This window comes from Pongo abelii, chromosome 14 (genome assembly GCF_028885655.2).
Source record: "Pongo abelii isolate AG06213 chromosome 14, NHGRI_mPonAbe1-v2.0_pri, whole genome shotgun sequence".
Classification (NCBI taxonomy): Eukaryota; Metazoa; Chordata; class Mammalia; order Primates; family Hominidae; genus Pongo; species Pongo abelii.
Window position 1 is genome coordinate 83,134,276 of NC_071999.2, and position 17,325 is coordinate 83,151,600.

The following is a 17,325-nucleotide window of genomic DNA, read 5'->3' on the forward strand; positions in this document are numbered from 1 at the left end:
AATAGAAAATTTGGTATATACTATTATTATTAATTATATTAATTAAAATGTATTAATTAAAATTTATTTAAATATGTATCAGGCATAATGCTAACTAGATTCAATGCATTTTGTTATTATAATTTGAGTTCATATAATCATTGTTTTATATATATTATACATATTTGTATATATATATATGAAGTTTATTGAGTCTCCAAATAAGAGATATTTTGACCTCATATAGATATGGACTCTTTGAGGATTTGTTTAAAGCTATAGACCTGCTTAAGGAAAGATGCAAATATGTACATGAACATAAATGTTTGCATATAGTATCAGGGGATCCATGAAATCCCTGATGTCCATCCCTGAATTTCGACCTTACGAATCCTTATTCTGCATGTGTTAGAATAGTGCTTATAGAATGTAATTGCAATCACATTTTTGTTTCCAAACCCTACTTATTTTAATTAATATTTGGCAGCTTAGAAGTTAAAGGACAGAATTTTGATAAATATGTTAATAATATTGTATGAAGAGTGTATTCTTATCCTGAGGAAACAACTGGAAAATACAATATATGCCAAGAGTGTCAAATGAAGAAGTTTATAGTAAGGTAGAACTGGAAACGATTTAAATGTCAGGAGTGTAGGATAAACAGATTATGCTATAACAAAATGTCATGAAGCCATTTGAATTGGAGATGCACATTAATATTTAATGTCTATAGAATATCACTGTGTCAAAAAGCAGGCTTCTAAGCAGCATATGTACTATGTTTTGAAGTGTATATATATATATGCACATTTATATATATTTATATATGTGAAGTATTTAAAATATATTTACACTTTATACATATATTTATATATATATAAAGTATTTAAAATATATATATATTTTTTCCATAGGTATATGGAAAAAGTCTGAGACAGTCCTTAGTTTTGTTCTTAAAATATTCAAGCTTTCTTGAGTAAAGAGATCTCGTTGACAGGCTATGTAAGAAATTGTAAGAGAAATCTCCTGGGAATCCAGGAGTTGAAGCCATTATACAGCTGATGTCATGAAGTCTGGAGCTAGAGGGAGTTCTGGATTTAAGGAGGCTCCAGGGGATCAGAATTTGGAGCCTTCCCTCTAATACTCCCGTTTAATGTGACCCAGTCACACGGTGACTCCCAGCTTCTTTCTGTTCCATTTTCAACTGGCATGTGCATAATGCCTGCTCCTTGTAAATTTAACTTGCCTGTAGCACAGTACGGTTTCTTTAATTCATAACCTTTTGGTTTCAGAACTTATTGCTGTTTTTTAGTTCAAATTCTCAAGACAGAAATTGTTACTTGGAATCTTATTGATCTGAGTTAGTTGCTGGACAATCAGTCGATTAGTTTTCTAGGGAGACGCCTACTTACAGCTGGAGTAATGGGAGAAGGTGTAAGTTTCACATCGCAGAAGCTATGTATGGGTAGGGTAATTTCATTTAGAAAAGACCTAGGTAGGTAGGCAGTATAAAGTAAGCCTAATGAGAAGGATTATGTACCAGAAAATTAATAGTGGCTATCTCCAGATAGTAGAATGATACAGCAAGTCCTCACTTAACAATGTGGGTAGGTTCTTGGAAACCATGACTTAAATACAACAAGATATAACAAAACCACTTTTACCATAGACTAATTGATATGAACAAAAATTAAGTTCGTATGGCATATCACTGGTCATGAAACATCACCAAACTTCCAAATAAACACCCAAAACACTTCTATTAAGTACTGAAATAAATGTGATCTATATATATATTTAAGAAAAATTAATAAAAGCACGATAATGATTTACCCAATTTTTGATGAATGAGTGAGTGATGACGATTGTTGTGGTGGTGGCTTAAATTAAGGAATAAATGCTTAATTGTAATTGTAAGCGAAATTTGTAAGGAGCGAAAATTGTAAGGAGCGCCTCTTCCCACCATGAGGTTCAAAAACAATCACAAATATGGTGGTTTGATGAATGCTTTCCTACTGCCTCATTTGTTGTCCTGCATTTGTATAGTTAACATAAACTTGACTGATTTTTATCTTACAACAATTTGTATCCATTCATTCATTTCCCAACCTGCTTATTCCAGTTCAGAATTGCTGGTGACTGGAGCCTATGTTGGCAGCTCAGGGTGCAGGGCATGAACTTTTGCTGGACAGGATATCATCCCATTACAGGGTGCACTGACACATAAACACACACACACACTCATTCATATTAGGACAATTAAGACACACCTAATGTGCACATCTTTGGGATGTGGGAGGAAATCAGAGAACCTGGAGGAAACCCACACAGGCATGAGGAGAGCATGCAAACTCCACACAAACAGTGGTCCCCACGTCTGATTCCTTTTCTCATCAATGTTACAACTAAACGACATTATTTGGGTAGCTGCTGTAAATGATTTTTTAAAAAAATATGTATTTTGCATGTTTCTCTACTTTCAAATTTGCCTATAACGATTGTGCATGATTTGAGAAACAGAGGAATAATGTCATTACAATGTGGTTTGTACTTTTTCCTCTGTAGTTTGTAGTTTTGTTCTAATTCTATTTGGTAGAAAAATTTCAAATTCTAGCAATATAATGTTGCTTTAGAAAAGGAGATATATATTGGCAAAAAAAAAGATATCAAGCGTTTGTATTTCAACCAATCTGAGCCAGTACTGGGTACCATTTTTAATTGCTTAGCTTTATTTAGCAAGTGCTGGAGCTGGGGAGATACAGAGATAGATACTCCAAGACAGGGCCTCTGACCTTAAGTTCAGTCCACTAAATCTTTACTGAGTATTTTAATATACAACAGATATCCAGAGGTGATAATATACAATCACTGCATCCTCAGAGAGCTAGGAATACAGTTAATTACAGGAACAGGAAAATAAAATTAATAATGCAAGATAATATATGTGAAGGTCAAATGAGTGACCTGAGAGTTCAGAGGAGTGAGAAATCATTTCAAGTCGGAATGAATAAAAAAGACTTCATGGGAAATGTGGAATTTGAATAAGTCTTATTGGGTGGGGAATTCTTGAGTAAATGGTATGATGGAGGGCATTATTTGATAGGGGGAATAGCTAACAAAAGGTATATAGATAGGAAGGCACAAGGCATATTTGGGAGACATGCATGGACCCGTTTAGTGGGTTCAAGTTGCGGAGTGGTGGTAGATAACACCGGAACGGTGTCTTAGTCCACTTTGCATTGCTGCAAAGGAATACCTCAGGCTGAGTAATTGATAAAAGAGGTTTATGAATACTTGGCTCATAGTTCGGCCCACTGTACATGGCACCAGCATTTGCTTCGCTTGTGAGGGCCTCAGGAAGCTTCCACTTATGGCAAAAGGGAAAGGGGAGTCAACGTCACATGGTTGGAGAGGAGTAAAGTTTTGGGAGGGGGTTTCAGGCTTTTAACCTACCAGTATTCCCATGAACTAATAGGGTAAGAATGCGCTCAATCCTGGGAGAGTGACACCAAGCCATTCATGAAGGATCCACCCGCATGACCCAAACAGCTCCTACTAGGCCCCACCTCCAATACTGGGGATGAAATTTTAACATAAGATTTGGAAGGGGCAAATATCCAAACTATATCAAATGGCAAGTAGAGATGAGATCTTATAGAAAGCATTTCTAATATGCATTCATAAATGTTTCATGTTTCAGGTTCAACCGTGTGTGTTAGTCTGTTTCGTGTTGCTATAATGGAATACCTGAGACTTGATAATTTACAAAGAAAAGAGGTTTATTTGGCTCATGGTTCTGCAGGCTGTACAAGAAGCATGGTGCCAGCATCTGCTTCTAGTCAGGACCTCAGGAAGCTTTTCCTCATTGTGAAAGGTGAACAGGAAGCAGAGCAAGAGAGAGAGAAGGAAGGTCCCAGATACTTTTTAACAACCAGACCTTTCATGAACTTAGAGTGCGAGCTCACCCATTGCTGTCAGGAGGGCACCAACACATTCATGATCGATCTGTCCACATGACCCAAACACCTCCCACTAGTCCCTACCTCCAACACTGGCAATCACATTTCAACATGAGATTTGTAGGGGACACAGAGCCAAACTATCTCACGATGTAATCTTTCTTGGGCTGAAAAGCTAGGCTGTGTGTGACAAGGAGATATTAATCTGTTGTGTTATACCTGCCTCTCAATTCTTGCTCAACCATGAACCCCATTTTAAGAGGTACTTAGAATCCTTTGTAATGAATGAGAGCCAAAAGACCCTCTTCACATCACATTGGCTTTCTTATGTTGTCCTGGGATTTTGATCTAGAACTTTGAATCTGGCTTTGCCACTCCGGCTATTTTCCACGCTGTTTACTACTCTCTTCACTTTGATGGATGCCTTAATTCAGGTTATTGGCCTTGGCCTAGGGCATTATATACCATGATACTAATTTTTGATTCTCAGTTCCAAGGTCTTCCTTAGATCCCAATCTATAGTACTCAGTTATGATCCCTAATGTAGAGAAATTTGGCACAGAATGGAGTCTTCTTTGTTTTATCTCTGAAAATTTATTGGATGAAGTACAAAAAGTGGTTTATATGTGTTTCAATAAATTAGCTCTTGGGAAGGCAATTTCATAGCATACTGCTCAAGGACAATGTTATGCTGATGGCCATTTCATACACTGGTTTAAAAATTTGATGTATATTGTATCATGGCAGCAATTAAACCCCCAAGTCTGTTTTACAAATGTTTTAAAATGCTTTTCCTATTCCACCTACTCTCCTTGTTTGTCCTTCGCAAATCCTACCGTCTGCAAAAGACAAAATAAATATCTTTATAAAGTAGCATACTTGAGCTGTGTTCATAAAATACTCAATTATTCTGATAGATGGTCACTGGATATGAGTGAGATACTGGGAGAGGCCCATTAATGAATGTCATTGGTCAGTTTCCACCTCACTTGGCCCCACTCAGCTGCAGATATAGAAGCTCTTCCCTGCAGCAGGCTTCTCTCCTGCCCGACTCTAAACTCAAGGCAACAGTCTGTCAGTGGGCTCAGATGTAGCTAGTGATGGTCTGGAATAAGTTCACATTGAGTATCCCTAAGCATCTTCCCAATTCTCCCATATCATGTTTGCCCAAGTCTTATGACAGCATTCTGTGCATGATTTCCTTTTCTGTACTCTAGTTTTACCTTCAGGATGAATGTTATGCTTCTAACCCCAGCCCTTTTGGTTAGACCTTATACTCTTCCCACAACTTTCATGTGAATTCTCCTTAGAATCCTCTTAAGAGCAAAAGGACAGCTCAGAACCACAAAATTGACACAGCTCTGGTTCTTAGGAGGGCAGCCTGAGTATTCTTATCAGAGTAATTGACCCAGAGTTTGTCACCTCTCTTTGCGGTGTTTGAAGTGTCGCTTACTGCTCAGTCCTGAAGGTTGTATAAGGAAATATGCATAAGAACACATTTAGTTTAGCAACTACTTATTTAATTCTTAATATGTAGAGGAACAAGCAAGGTAAATGTTTAGAAGTTAGGTGTGCATTGCCTTCCTTTGGCATGTAACATAACAATTATTATTTATCCAAAAGAATGTGAGACATCTGTTTTACAATTTATAGCTACACATTTTTTTTCTGTACAGTAGCTTTACTATTTCTAATGACTGTATCTTTAAACCTTTATCTTTAAAATTAAAATTGCATTTTCAAATGAGTGCTGAGTTTCTATATAGTAATATGGGACTAGATATCCATCTAAACGATGCTATTCTAGAAAATGTTTGATGCTTCATATAATTCGCCTACTGTATTTACTGAGTACCTACTAAGTGCAAGGCACTGTATGCTCTATGCTGTAAAGCATATAAAAATGAGTAAAGCATGGTCCTTGCCCTCTAATATGGAGGGATTAAGACATTACACATAGACATAGAGCATGGTAGGCAATATAATCTTTAAAGGACAACAAAGTAGTTTGATTAATATTGGCATGATCTTAGCTCTTGGCCATGATGCAAATTATGCCTGGCTTAATTGTCTCCATCAGTTTGAAGGAGCAGATGCTCAGGTGTATAGACAGATGCAGAGATTCCCTTGGGGGCACTTAATCTGTGCATTCTTATGGACATGGGGGATGCCCACTGATTTCAATTGACATTACTTTCATTAAGAACAGTGTGGCAGGCCTTTTCTCAAACTGTATTCAGCTACATATAACCTGTGTCTGAACATTCTTCAGCAGTTACAAAGACAGCCTAGTGGACGACAAAATCCACATCTTCATATCAAGCTAATTTGGGGAACATTTCATCACTTAGCTTCACAATGTGATGAACGTTAGTAATTCAGTGGCGTATGCATTTCCATCCATTCCCTTTGTGAAGATGTTTACACTGCGTAAAAATGGTGGAGGGCTGGAGGGTTGAGAAGAGCAGGGTCCTGGAGTGGGCTCATGTTTTTGTGTCGCTTTCACACCCTGTCCCCATGCTTCCTTTCCTTCCAGAATGTCGGTGGCTGCAGCGACAGTGGAGAGAATACCTGGCTTAAGGTGGGGTGGCGGTTTATTAGCCCCTATGCTCCTCGCTGGTGATATCCTTCATGCTAACTCTGTCTGGGTTATTCAGGAATCTTTTTTAAAAAAGTTTCTTTTCTATACTTTTGGCGTTATTCAGACCAAGGTTTGATGTAAAACTGTTTCTTCTGGGTTGGAACAAAGAATTTTTTAAATGCAGATTTTGTGAGGGAAGAAGATTCCAGACATTAGATCTCTCGGGAACTGCCCATCTGTGAAAAAATTATATTCCTGTTGGACTAGAGTGTTGGCAATTGCAAAATGGACTGCTACTGTGAGCCATTTATTCTGTCTCACTGGACAGAGTAAATTACTTCCTAATTGGAGCTATGTCATGACATGAACTGTAAAATGTGGTAGCAATAACCTACTCTCAGCTTAAAGAAATGACAGAAAATCATCTGCTTTCACAGGAAGCATTTCTTTTTCAACTAGAATGTGAGATAATGTTAAAAAAAGTAAAACTTTTCTGCAACATTTTATGTATGTAAATGTAAATTTTACATATTAATTTACAATACTTTTTTGCAATATTTTAAAAGAACTAATTAAAACGTATTTTCTGTATGTGCTTAAAAATAAATAACATCATTTTAAATAAGTAAATCAGTTTTTTGAACATAATCTCATTGATCATTTTATGTCCTATAGATCATAGACATAATTGCTGCCTTTAGGATGAAATCTGTGGTATAGAAAACTTGCCTGCCAGATATTAAAACATATGTATGTATGTAACAAATATGCACACACACACTCATACATGCACATACACATATGCACACACACACTATGTCTGTATTAAAAACATCCATTAACAAATTAGGGTATTTAGTATACGACAATTGTGGAATTTAAGAAGTAATAGACAAAAGGATTATTCTAAAAGATGTTAAGATAATTGGCTATATAATTAGATCTCTATACTGCATCTTTCACAAACACACACTCCAAATTGATTTAAGACCTGGACATTAAAAACAAAAAAACAATCCCAAACTACAAAAGTGCTAGAGGAAAAGGAATGAAACGTACTTTAATAATTTGGGATGATGAAGGACTTTCTCAGCATGATAGAAAACCTAGAAATCACAGAAGAAAATATCAATATATTATAACTTTATTTTATCTTTTATTTGAAAAGATAATATAAAGTTAGAAGATAAGTGAGAGATTGGGAAAAAATATATGCAACATATTTAAAGGCAAAGATTAATGTTTAGAATATTTTACTAATAATCTACTAAGAAGAATAAAAAAGACAATTAGCCACATTAAAAAAATGACAAAGAATATAAACAAGAAATTTATGGAAGAGCAAATATAAATCTCCAATAAACTTAAAAAAGGATTCATTGGCTGAGTGAGGTGGCTTACACCTGTAATCCCAGCACTTTGGGAGGCTGAGGTGGGTGGATCACTTGAGGTCAGAAGTTTGATTCGATCCTGGCCAACATGGTAAAACTCTGTCTCTACTAAAAATACAAAAAAAAAAAAAAAAAAATTAGTGGGGGTAGTGGCACACGTCTGTAATCTTGGCTACTTGGGAGGCTGAGGCAGGAGAATTGCTTGAACCTGGGAGGCGGAGGTTGCAGTTAGCAGAGATTGCACTACTGCACTCTAGCCTGGGCGACAGAGCAGTACGCTGAAGAAAAAAAAAAAAAGAATTCATTTATAAAGGGAGAATTAAACAGTAACAAGATACTGTATTCCCCACCCAACTGGCAACATTTCAATTGATTAATAACATCCACAGTTGGTGAGGAAAAATGGACATTCTCATGTTGTATTGATGAAAGTAAATACAGGTATAGCTTTTACATACTAAAAGCTATATCTGTAAATTGACATCATCTATCAAAATAAAAAATATGAATGACCTTTGACCCAGCAGTTTCACAAGGAATCCTACTTCTAGAGTTCTATCTGACAGAAATGTTAGCTTAATTATATAAAAAAAAGTCACAAGATGCTAATTGCAGTGTTGTTAACTAGTCAAAAATTGGAGAAAAACTCTCAATCTTTGGGAAAATGTTTGAATCAATTACAGAATATTCATCAAAGGAAATTCAGGTAGCAGTTAAGAAGAAAGAAGCAGATTCACATGTACTGACTTGGAAAACTATTCGTTGTAAGTAAAAGAAAAAGCACACTGCAAAACCATATTCATAGCCTGATTCTATTTTATTTTGGAAAAGAATAACAACAAAAATATGTGTTCTTATAAACACAGAATAAAGTCTGGAAGAATATAAAACAATCTCTTTATGGTGGCTACAGAGATGGGGGCTGAAGTGTCAGGAGAGAAAGGAAGGAGGAGTTTCCCTTTTCATTTCATATACAAAAAAAGTGAGATTATGAGTGATTTTTGCTTTTTTGCTTTTGTATATTTAACATCTTTTTTTCATTATAGACACACATTTCTTCTGTATTCAAAAAACAAATGTAACCTTGAAAATATAATTCTTGAAGGAGGGATCAAAAAGATGAGTGACTGGAGACAGGAAAACAATTTAGGAGACTTTAAAAGACCCTGGGGAGGGCCGTGAGGGGCGGACCCAGGGCAGAGAAGAAGGGATTGTGAAGTGGGGGACTGAGGTGAGACTCTGGAAAGTGAAACTTAAGAGGAGAGACCAGCTCTGACACACAGTTGATGACTAATCTGAGGTTGGAGCCTCAACTCCTAGTCCAGTGCTTTCTCAGTATCTCCCAAAAGGCCTCATGTAAGAGGTACCATCAGCCCATCACACAGCTCCACACAGACTCTTGAGCCCTGGGACTTGGGCGTGGATGCACACAGAGCACACTCGAAACGGATAACAAAACCTATGTTAGCTAGTTCCTGTCTGGGCAACAATTTCAATTCTGATTTCCCACTTACATGTTGTCACATGAGACCAGGTAAAAGCAACATCATCTTTTCCAAGGGTCCCTTGGGCTGTTCCGTGTTGCATGGTGACCTGAAGCTTATAGCACCATTGCATCAGCCTTCTCAGGGACAAGTGAGCATCTCTCTGACTGACTCCATAGGAACCCAGAGTTCCTTCCTGCACTCCACTTGAAGCCTGACTATAGTATGTAGTCTGCACAACCCATGCTCAAACCTTTTGGTTCCTATTTACTATGATCTGCTCATAAGCATGAGGCAACCCACACAGAGTCTGCTCTGAAGCCAGCTTCATGATTGCTGTAAACAGTTATTGGGAAAATTTTTGTTTGTGGCCAAGCCATGTCTCACCCTTGAGCTCCTTCCAGGTCCCTGGGCACACCAGCTAATGTGCATAACCAACAGCTCAATATAGGGTAGGCAGTGTCACACAAAGGATATTAATTTCATGTGGGATACCTCTCTCTGGGGCATGCTGACTTTTTATTTGTTTATACAGAAACAATTGTTAAAACATCTGCTTAAATACTGTGAAATCTTTTTGAAAATTGGACCTTTTGGTCTAGCAGCACAGCTAAGAAAGCTCATGTTTATCAAAGTAGAGATAAATTGTATGTTGACAAAATGAATTCAGTGGAGTATCTGTTATATATATATATAACATTTCATGAGAGCAAGTACAATGAAAACCAAAGCTTTCCTGCATTGAATAGGAAATACCTTTGTCTGTTTGAAGCTTTAAAGCTCATTAGTGTGCTATTACCTTGGCTTTTTAAAATTGTATGAATCTATCATATAGAATGCTCCATATAAAGGTTTTGTGGAAAACAATTTTAAATAAAATTCAAAATATATCTGAGGGCTGACCTGGTATGGTAGAGAAGATATGTTCAAAATGTCATTACTTTTTCTTCTTCGGTAGAAGATTGAACAACTTTTCTGATTTTAAAATTATTACATGCTCACATCAGCATCCCTAAGGAGCTGATATTGACCTATGAACAAGAAAAAGCAATAGTCCTGCTGTTTTGCTTCTATAATGCAACAGAAAAACATTTGGCTTATGCAATTAAGATAATCTGATTACATCACAGACCTGTCTTTTTTGAGTTTAAGTGATTTCTGTCTTGTGTCGGATGGAAGAAAATATAATTTTTCCCATCTTTTAGTATCAGATAATTTGCAGATCTTGTTGCTGAATGGCTTACCTTTAGAAGAAATTTTGAAATTGCAACATGAGTACCATTTTTCACATGCAATAATTGATATGATTTACTGGTAGCTTTTTAAAGCAGAAGCATGTGTCTAGTGGAAAGTGAAAATTCAAGCTGTTTGTAGTTTGCCCTCCTTGATATCAATCACGGATTTTAACTGATTTGTCTAGTTGCTTAGGCATCTTGTAGGGAAATTTTAGAATGAAGAAACTCCAGTATATTTAATTCAATCTGTTACCTTGCTGATCAAGACACTTGCTTTTGCTGGGCTCAATTTGCTCCATTTCTCTCTCTTTCTCTCTCACGCACGCGCACGCACGCACACACACAATCAGAATGAAATAACATAGCAGAGACATTTTAATCTACTTTAGAGAAAAATAAAAAGTGTAGTATTGTTTAATCTACTTTAGAGAAACATAAAAATATAGTATTGCTAGGACTCTGTCTTTTCTGCTTAAGTAATATGCTATGCCAAGATTGTGATGCCTAGCTGGTAGCTTGAGATCTGACCTCACAAAGACAATGCTTTATTGCTCCCTTCATGCAGATGCCTGGTAACCAGGAGTCCTAGTTTAGCTCTTCAACACTCTTAGAAAATAATCATTAGTTTCAGTGGATTTGAAAGCCTATTGATCTGCCGCTAGTTAGACCCATAGACTAGACACACCAGGTTCCTTACCCAAAATTTTAACCCTGAAGATCCTACTACTTAATCATTTTCAAAAACTCCATTTAGAAGAACAAAATGAATACATTTGACTATGTAATATTTAAAACCTGGCCTAAAGGAATAATATTAATGTATATGAATATCTAATATTCATAGGTATGTATGCTATAGCTTTACCACTGGGGCAAGCCAGACCATGAAAGAACTGTACCCCACATTATATACATTTGCTTTCTGCTTCACATTTGGGTGTTATGACATCAGCTGCCCTCCCAGACCCACCGTTCTAGTGTACAGCAGAACTCAAAGTGTTTGTCAACTTGGACTTCCGCCTGTCCACTAGCTTGCCTTAAGCAGATTCTGAGGAGCTACACTCAAGATTGATCCCCTGTGTTCTTTTGGTCTCGTATTCTCTAGCATTTCTTGTAACAGGCATACCAGGTCAAATGAGGGACATCTGCCCATTTGCAAACAAGCCAGCCTCATCCCTGAGGTCAGCGATGAAGTGCTGAGTAATGAACTGGAAAAGCAAATAAGTAAAGGAGTTAGGAAGGACACTTTCTTATTTGGAGCTCACCAGAGAATGTGATTGTTCCTGAACAACTGCGTACTTCCTACTATGCCTTTTGGGAAACTACCCAGATTTCCCACAATATGTACCTGATATGCAGACGGAAAAAAGCAAACCATGGTGGTCTAAGCAGCTTAGATTTGATAAAAATAATAAGGTAATTGCATACATTTTGCTTTTGTTTTGTCTCTAAAACCATTGTCTTTCTCATGGGTCAAACTGGGCTAGTGGGCTGGGCATATTTTGTTTTTGAAAGGGTTTTAATAGCATCTCTGACCAAATTTCCTTCACTTTAAATATTCTTTAGTGAAACAAGAATAACTCCTCCCACCTCAATCCCCTACAACCCAGTTTATTAATTATGAGATCTAATGAAATTATTCTCAGCTGGTCCCAGAAAAACAACATACTCTGTTTACCAGCTTTTTTTAATCAACAGGATTAATACATGTAGCTTCCAATTATGCATACAAAAGGAGAAATGGTGATGTTTTTTGCTTTGTCTGAACAGAGTGGTTCCTTCAGTTCATTTTCCAAACCCTTCTGCCAGAACAAGCTGGTTCTTCTGGGAAGACGGAACTGCCTACGGCCATATGCACCCATCTGTTCTTCTCTGCAAAAATGCCTTGGCCTTTTCCACACAGAGCCAGTGGGTGGTGGGGGTGACCACTGCAGGTGGACAGGCCAGGTAAGCCTCTGTCAGGTAAGGGGACATTCATAGTTAAATGTGCAAGTATAAGAAAACCATTAAAAAAGAAGAGTTTGCAGTAACAAAGTTACTTCTCTGCCCCTGCTGTGGGCCATTAGTTATTTCTCTGCAGAGAAATAACTTTGTTACAGCAAACTCTTCTTTGTAATGGTTTTCTTATTGGCCCACAGCCCTCTGCTGGCTCTATACTCTGAATCTTCTTACAGAAATGCTCTTCTTGGTCTTTGCTAGACATTGTCAAATAGCTTGTTTATGTGCTGTTTGCATTGCAGCTCTAAGATCACACCTGTATGCAGTTCTATAATTCTTCTGCCAAGGACAACAATTAGCTTCTGGTTTTTTTTTGTTTGTTTTCTTGCTTAATTTATATTTCAACAACTCCTGGAAAATACACTTGAATTTGCAACCTCCACAACAGGATCACCCGGGAAGCATCTAGGAGCTTGTGGAAGAATGGGTTGAGAGAAGGAAATTGATGTTTCTTTTTTATTTATTTTATTTTTAAGGGTAAAATCATATGAATACTACTGTTTTTAAATATTTTATTTCCATAGGTTTTGGGGGAACAGGTGGTATTTGGTTACATGAGTAAGTTCTTTAGCTATGATTTGTAAGACTTTGGGGCACCCGTCACCCAAGCAGTGTACACTGAACCCAATTTATAGTCTTTATTCCTCACCCCCTCCCACCCTTTCCCCCTGTGTCCCCAAAGTCCATTTTGTCATTCTTATGCATTTGCATCCTCATAGCTTAGCTTCCATTTATGAGTGAGAGCATTCGATGTTTGGTTTTCCATTCCTGAGTTACTTCACTTAAAAGAGTAGTCTTCAATCTTAGCCAGGTTGCTGTAAATGCCGTTAATTCATTCCTTTTTATGGCTGAGTTGTATTCCATTGTATATATACACCACCGTTTCTTTATCCACTTGTTGATTGGTGGACATTTGGGTTGGTTCCACATTTTTTCAATTGTAAATTATGCTGCTATAAACATGCATGTGCAAGTATCTTTTTCATATAAAGACTTCTTTTCCTCTGGGTAGATAGCCAGTAGTGGGATTGCTGGACCAAATGGTAGTTTTACTTTTAGTTCTTTAAGGAGTCTACATACTGTTTTCCACAGTGGTTGTACTAGTTTACATTCCCACCAGAAGTGTAGAAGTGTTCCCTTTTCACCACATCTCCACCAACATCTATTATTTTTTGATTTTTTGACTATGGCCATTCTTGCAGGGGTAAGGTGGTATCACATTGTGGTTTTGATTTGCATTTCCCTGATCATTAGTGCTGTTGAGCATCTTTTCATATGTTTGTTGGCTATTTGTGTATCTTATTTTGAGAATTGTCTATTCATATTCTTAACCCACTTTTTGATGGGATTTTTTTTTCTTGCTCATTTGTTTGTGTTCATTGTAGATTCCCTTGTCAGATGTATAGATTGTGAAGATTTTCTCTCACCCTGTGGGTTGTCTGTTTACTCTGTTGACTGTTCCTTTTGCTTTGCAAAAGCTCTTTAGTTTAATTAAGTCCCACCTATTTATCTTTGTTTTTATTGCATTTGCTTTTTTTGGGTTCTTGGTCATGAAATCCTTGCCTAAGCCAATGCCTAGAAGGGTTTTTTTCCGATAGTATCTTCTAGAATTTTTATAGTTTCAGATCTTAGATTTAAGTCCTTGATCCATCTTGAGTTGATTTTTGTATAAGGTGAGAGGTAAGGATCTAGTTTCATTCTCCCACATATGGCCTGCCAATTATCCCAGCATCATTTGTTGAATAGGGTGTCTTATGTTTTTGTTTGCTTTGTCAAAATTAAGTTGGCTGTAAGCATTTGGGTTTCTTTCTGGGCTCTCTATTCTGTTCCACAGGTCTATGTGCCTATTTTTATACCAGTACCATGCTGTTTTGGTGGCTATGGCCTTATAATATAGTTTGAAATCAGGTAATGTGATGCCTCCAGATTTGTTCTTTTTGCTTAGCCTTGCTTTGGCTATGCAAGCTCTTTTTTTGGTTCCATATTAATTTTAGGATTGTTTTTTCTAGTTCTGTGACAAATGATGGTGGTATTTTGATGGGAATTACATTAAATTTGTAGATTGCTTTTGGCAGTATGGTCATCTTCACACTATTGATTCTACTCATTTATGAGCATGAGATGTGTTTCCATTCCTTTGTGTCATCTATGATTTCTTTCAGCAGTGTTTTGTAGTTTTCATTGTAGAGAGGTCTTTCACCTCCTTGGTTAGGTATATTTCTAAGTATTTTATTTTATTTTATTTTTGAAACTATTGTAAAAGGGGTTGAGTTCTTGATTTGATTCTCAGCTTGGTTGCTACTGAAGTATAGCAGAGCTACTGATTTGTGTAGATTAATTTTGTATCCTGAAACTTTGCTGAATTCATTTATCAGTTCTAGGAGCTTTTTGGAGGAGTCTTTAGGGTTTTCTAGGTATACAACCATATCATCAGCAAACAGTGACAGTTTGACTTCCTCTTTACTGATTTGGATGCCCTTTCTTTCTTTCTCTTGTCTGATTGCTCTGGTTAGGACTTCTAGTACTATGTTGAATAGAAGTAATGAGAGTGGGCATTCCTGTCTTATTCCAGTTGTCAGGGGAAATGCTTTCAACTTTTCTGCATTCAATATTATGTTGGCTGTGGGTTTGTCATAGATGGCTTTTATTACATTGATGCATGGATGTTCCTTTTTTTAAAAAAAAATTATTTGATTTAGCAATCCCACTACTGGGTATCTACCCAGAGGAAAATAAGTCATTATACGAAAAAGATACTTGCACACCTATGTTTACAGCAGCACAATTCTCAATTGCAAAAGTATGGGACCAGCCCAAATGCCCATCAATCAATGAGTGGATAAAGAAATTGTGGTATATATACACTATGGAATACTGCTCAGCTATAAGGAGGAATGAAATAATGGCATTCGCAGCAGCCTGGATGGAATTGGAGATTATTATTCTAAGTGAAGTAACTCAGGAATGGAAAACCAAGAATTGTATGTTTTCACTTATAAGTTGGAGGTAAGCTATGAGGATGCAAAGGCATAAGAATGATACAATAGACTTTGAGGACTTGGGGGAAAGGATGGGAGGTGCTGAGGGATAAAAGACTACACTGTACATTGGGTATAGTGTACACTGCTTGGGTGATGGGTACACCCAAATCACAGAAATCACCACTAAAGAACTTATTCATGTAACCAAACACCACCTGTTCCCCAAAAACCTATTGAAACAAAAAAAGTGCAAGAAATTTACATGTGCCAGGGCTTTTTTTCACTTAATCTCTCTCTCTCTTTCAGCTGTTTTATTTCTAATAATATGTTTTATTTCTAATAATATGTTTTAATTCTAATAATATGTGACTTCCTAACATTTTATTTGACTAAAAATTACAAAACTGATCTGAAATTCACCATAGTGGGGTTTTACCATGTGGGTAAAGTGGACCCATAGACTTAAAAATTGTAGAATCTGAGAGTAAGAAGCAACTTATGCAATCCTCTAATTTAGCTCTTTCATTTTTCAGAGAAGGAAACTGAGGCTTAGCGAAGTTATGTGATTTGCCTATAGTTACAGAGCTAGTAAAAAGTTTAAACTGTTAGATGAACTCTTATTTGCTACTCTACCCAGTGACAGAGAATACTGAATGCATCTATTTACTCAGACATATGAACTATAGTGACTAAAAACAGTTGTGGTGATGTGTGATGTACATTGTTGGGGGTCAGAATATAATACACCAAAATGAGGGTCTTAGAGTAGCATGGAAGCAAAAGTTTTTCTCTGACTTTCTCTGGTCCTCCTGTCTCTAGCCCCCTCATACTCCCTTGAGGCTAGCCATAGAAACTAGAATCCCTCCTCCAAGGTGGGTCGTAGAAAACCAGAACCCTTTTTCCCAAAGCCAGCCATAAAAACCTAAAAATATTACTTTAACTTTACCTCCACCTTTCTGTGTAAAAACTGGTCATAAAGAAATTATCTGGCCTACCTTGTTTGATTGTAGATTGCAAGAGCCCCCATTCTAGAGAGGGTCCTGTCCCATACCCAGAAGGAAGGAATGCTGCACAGAGGCCAAGAAGAATCCAGACAGACAGGCCTTGCTGGGCTTCCCCGCTCATTCTGTTTGTGTTAGACCATGCCTTCTTTGTCCAGTCATATTTCTACAAGCCTGACCATACTCTGCTGAACGAAAGCATGAACATGGACAGTTTGCTCTATATCTTTGGGTCTTCATCCTGAAGGATCCTGGGTCACATATAAAACTATGATCAAATAAATTTGTGTGCCTTCCTCCTATTAATCTGCCTTTTGTCAGTTGATTTTAAGTGAACCTTTGGAAAGCTAAAGGGAAGTTTTCCCTAGGTCCCTGTAACATGTTATATTTTAGAGGTTTCAAAATTATTCAAATGCTTTTGTATGTTTTGAATATTTTCATGGCATGACACACGTTCGTGTGTGTGTGAAACTTTGCGTAATTTTAGTAGTTTTAACTTTTGCTGTCATAAAAATAATTTAGTTTTATATTTAGGAAAAATCTTAAAACTCTATAGTTAGTTGGTAAATAGTGATAAAAGAAAAAATTTCAGCCAAATTAAATTTAAAGGAGTTTGCTTGAACAATGAACGATTCACGAATCAGGCAGCCCCTGGAATTGCAGCGGATTCACAGAGACTCCAGTGCAGCCATGTGGTGGGAGAAGATTTATAGAAC

At 37.0% G+C, this 17,325-nt stretch overlaps 1 protein-coding gene across 4 annotated transcripts in view; it reads left to right on the forward strand.

Moving 5' to 3' along the window:
- Positions 1-16,913, forward strand: part of LOC129049689 (uncharacterized) — a 41,254-nt gene extending 24,341 nt beyond the window's left edge. The window contains exons 1-4 of one of the 4 annotated variants that reach the window (XM_054529576.1): positions 8,601-8,674; positions 11,735-12,045; positions 12,400-12,576; positions 16,619-16,913. In XM_054529576.1, coding sequence (XP_054385551.1) covers positions 11,983-12,045; positions 12,400-12,576; positions 16,619-16,747 — 369 coding nt within the window. In that variant the 5' untranslated portion in view covers positions 8,601-8,674; positions 11,735-11,982 and the 3' untranslated portion in view covers positions 16,748-16,913. Of the gene's footprint in view, positions 1-8,600; positions 8,675-10,882; positions 12,046-12,399; positions 12,592-16,618 lie in introns of those variants that run through there. The other 3 variants (XR_008512943.2, XM_054529575.2, XR_008512942.2) reach the window with 3 other exon arrangements.
- Positions 16,914-17,325: the final 412 nt, after the last annotated feature.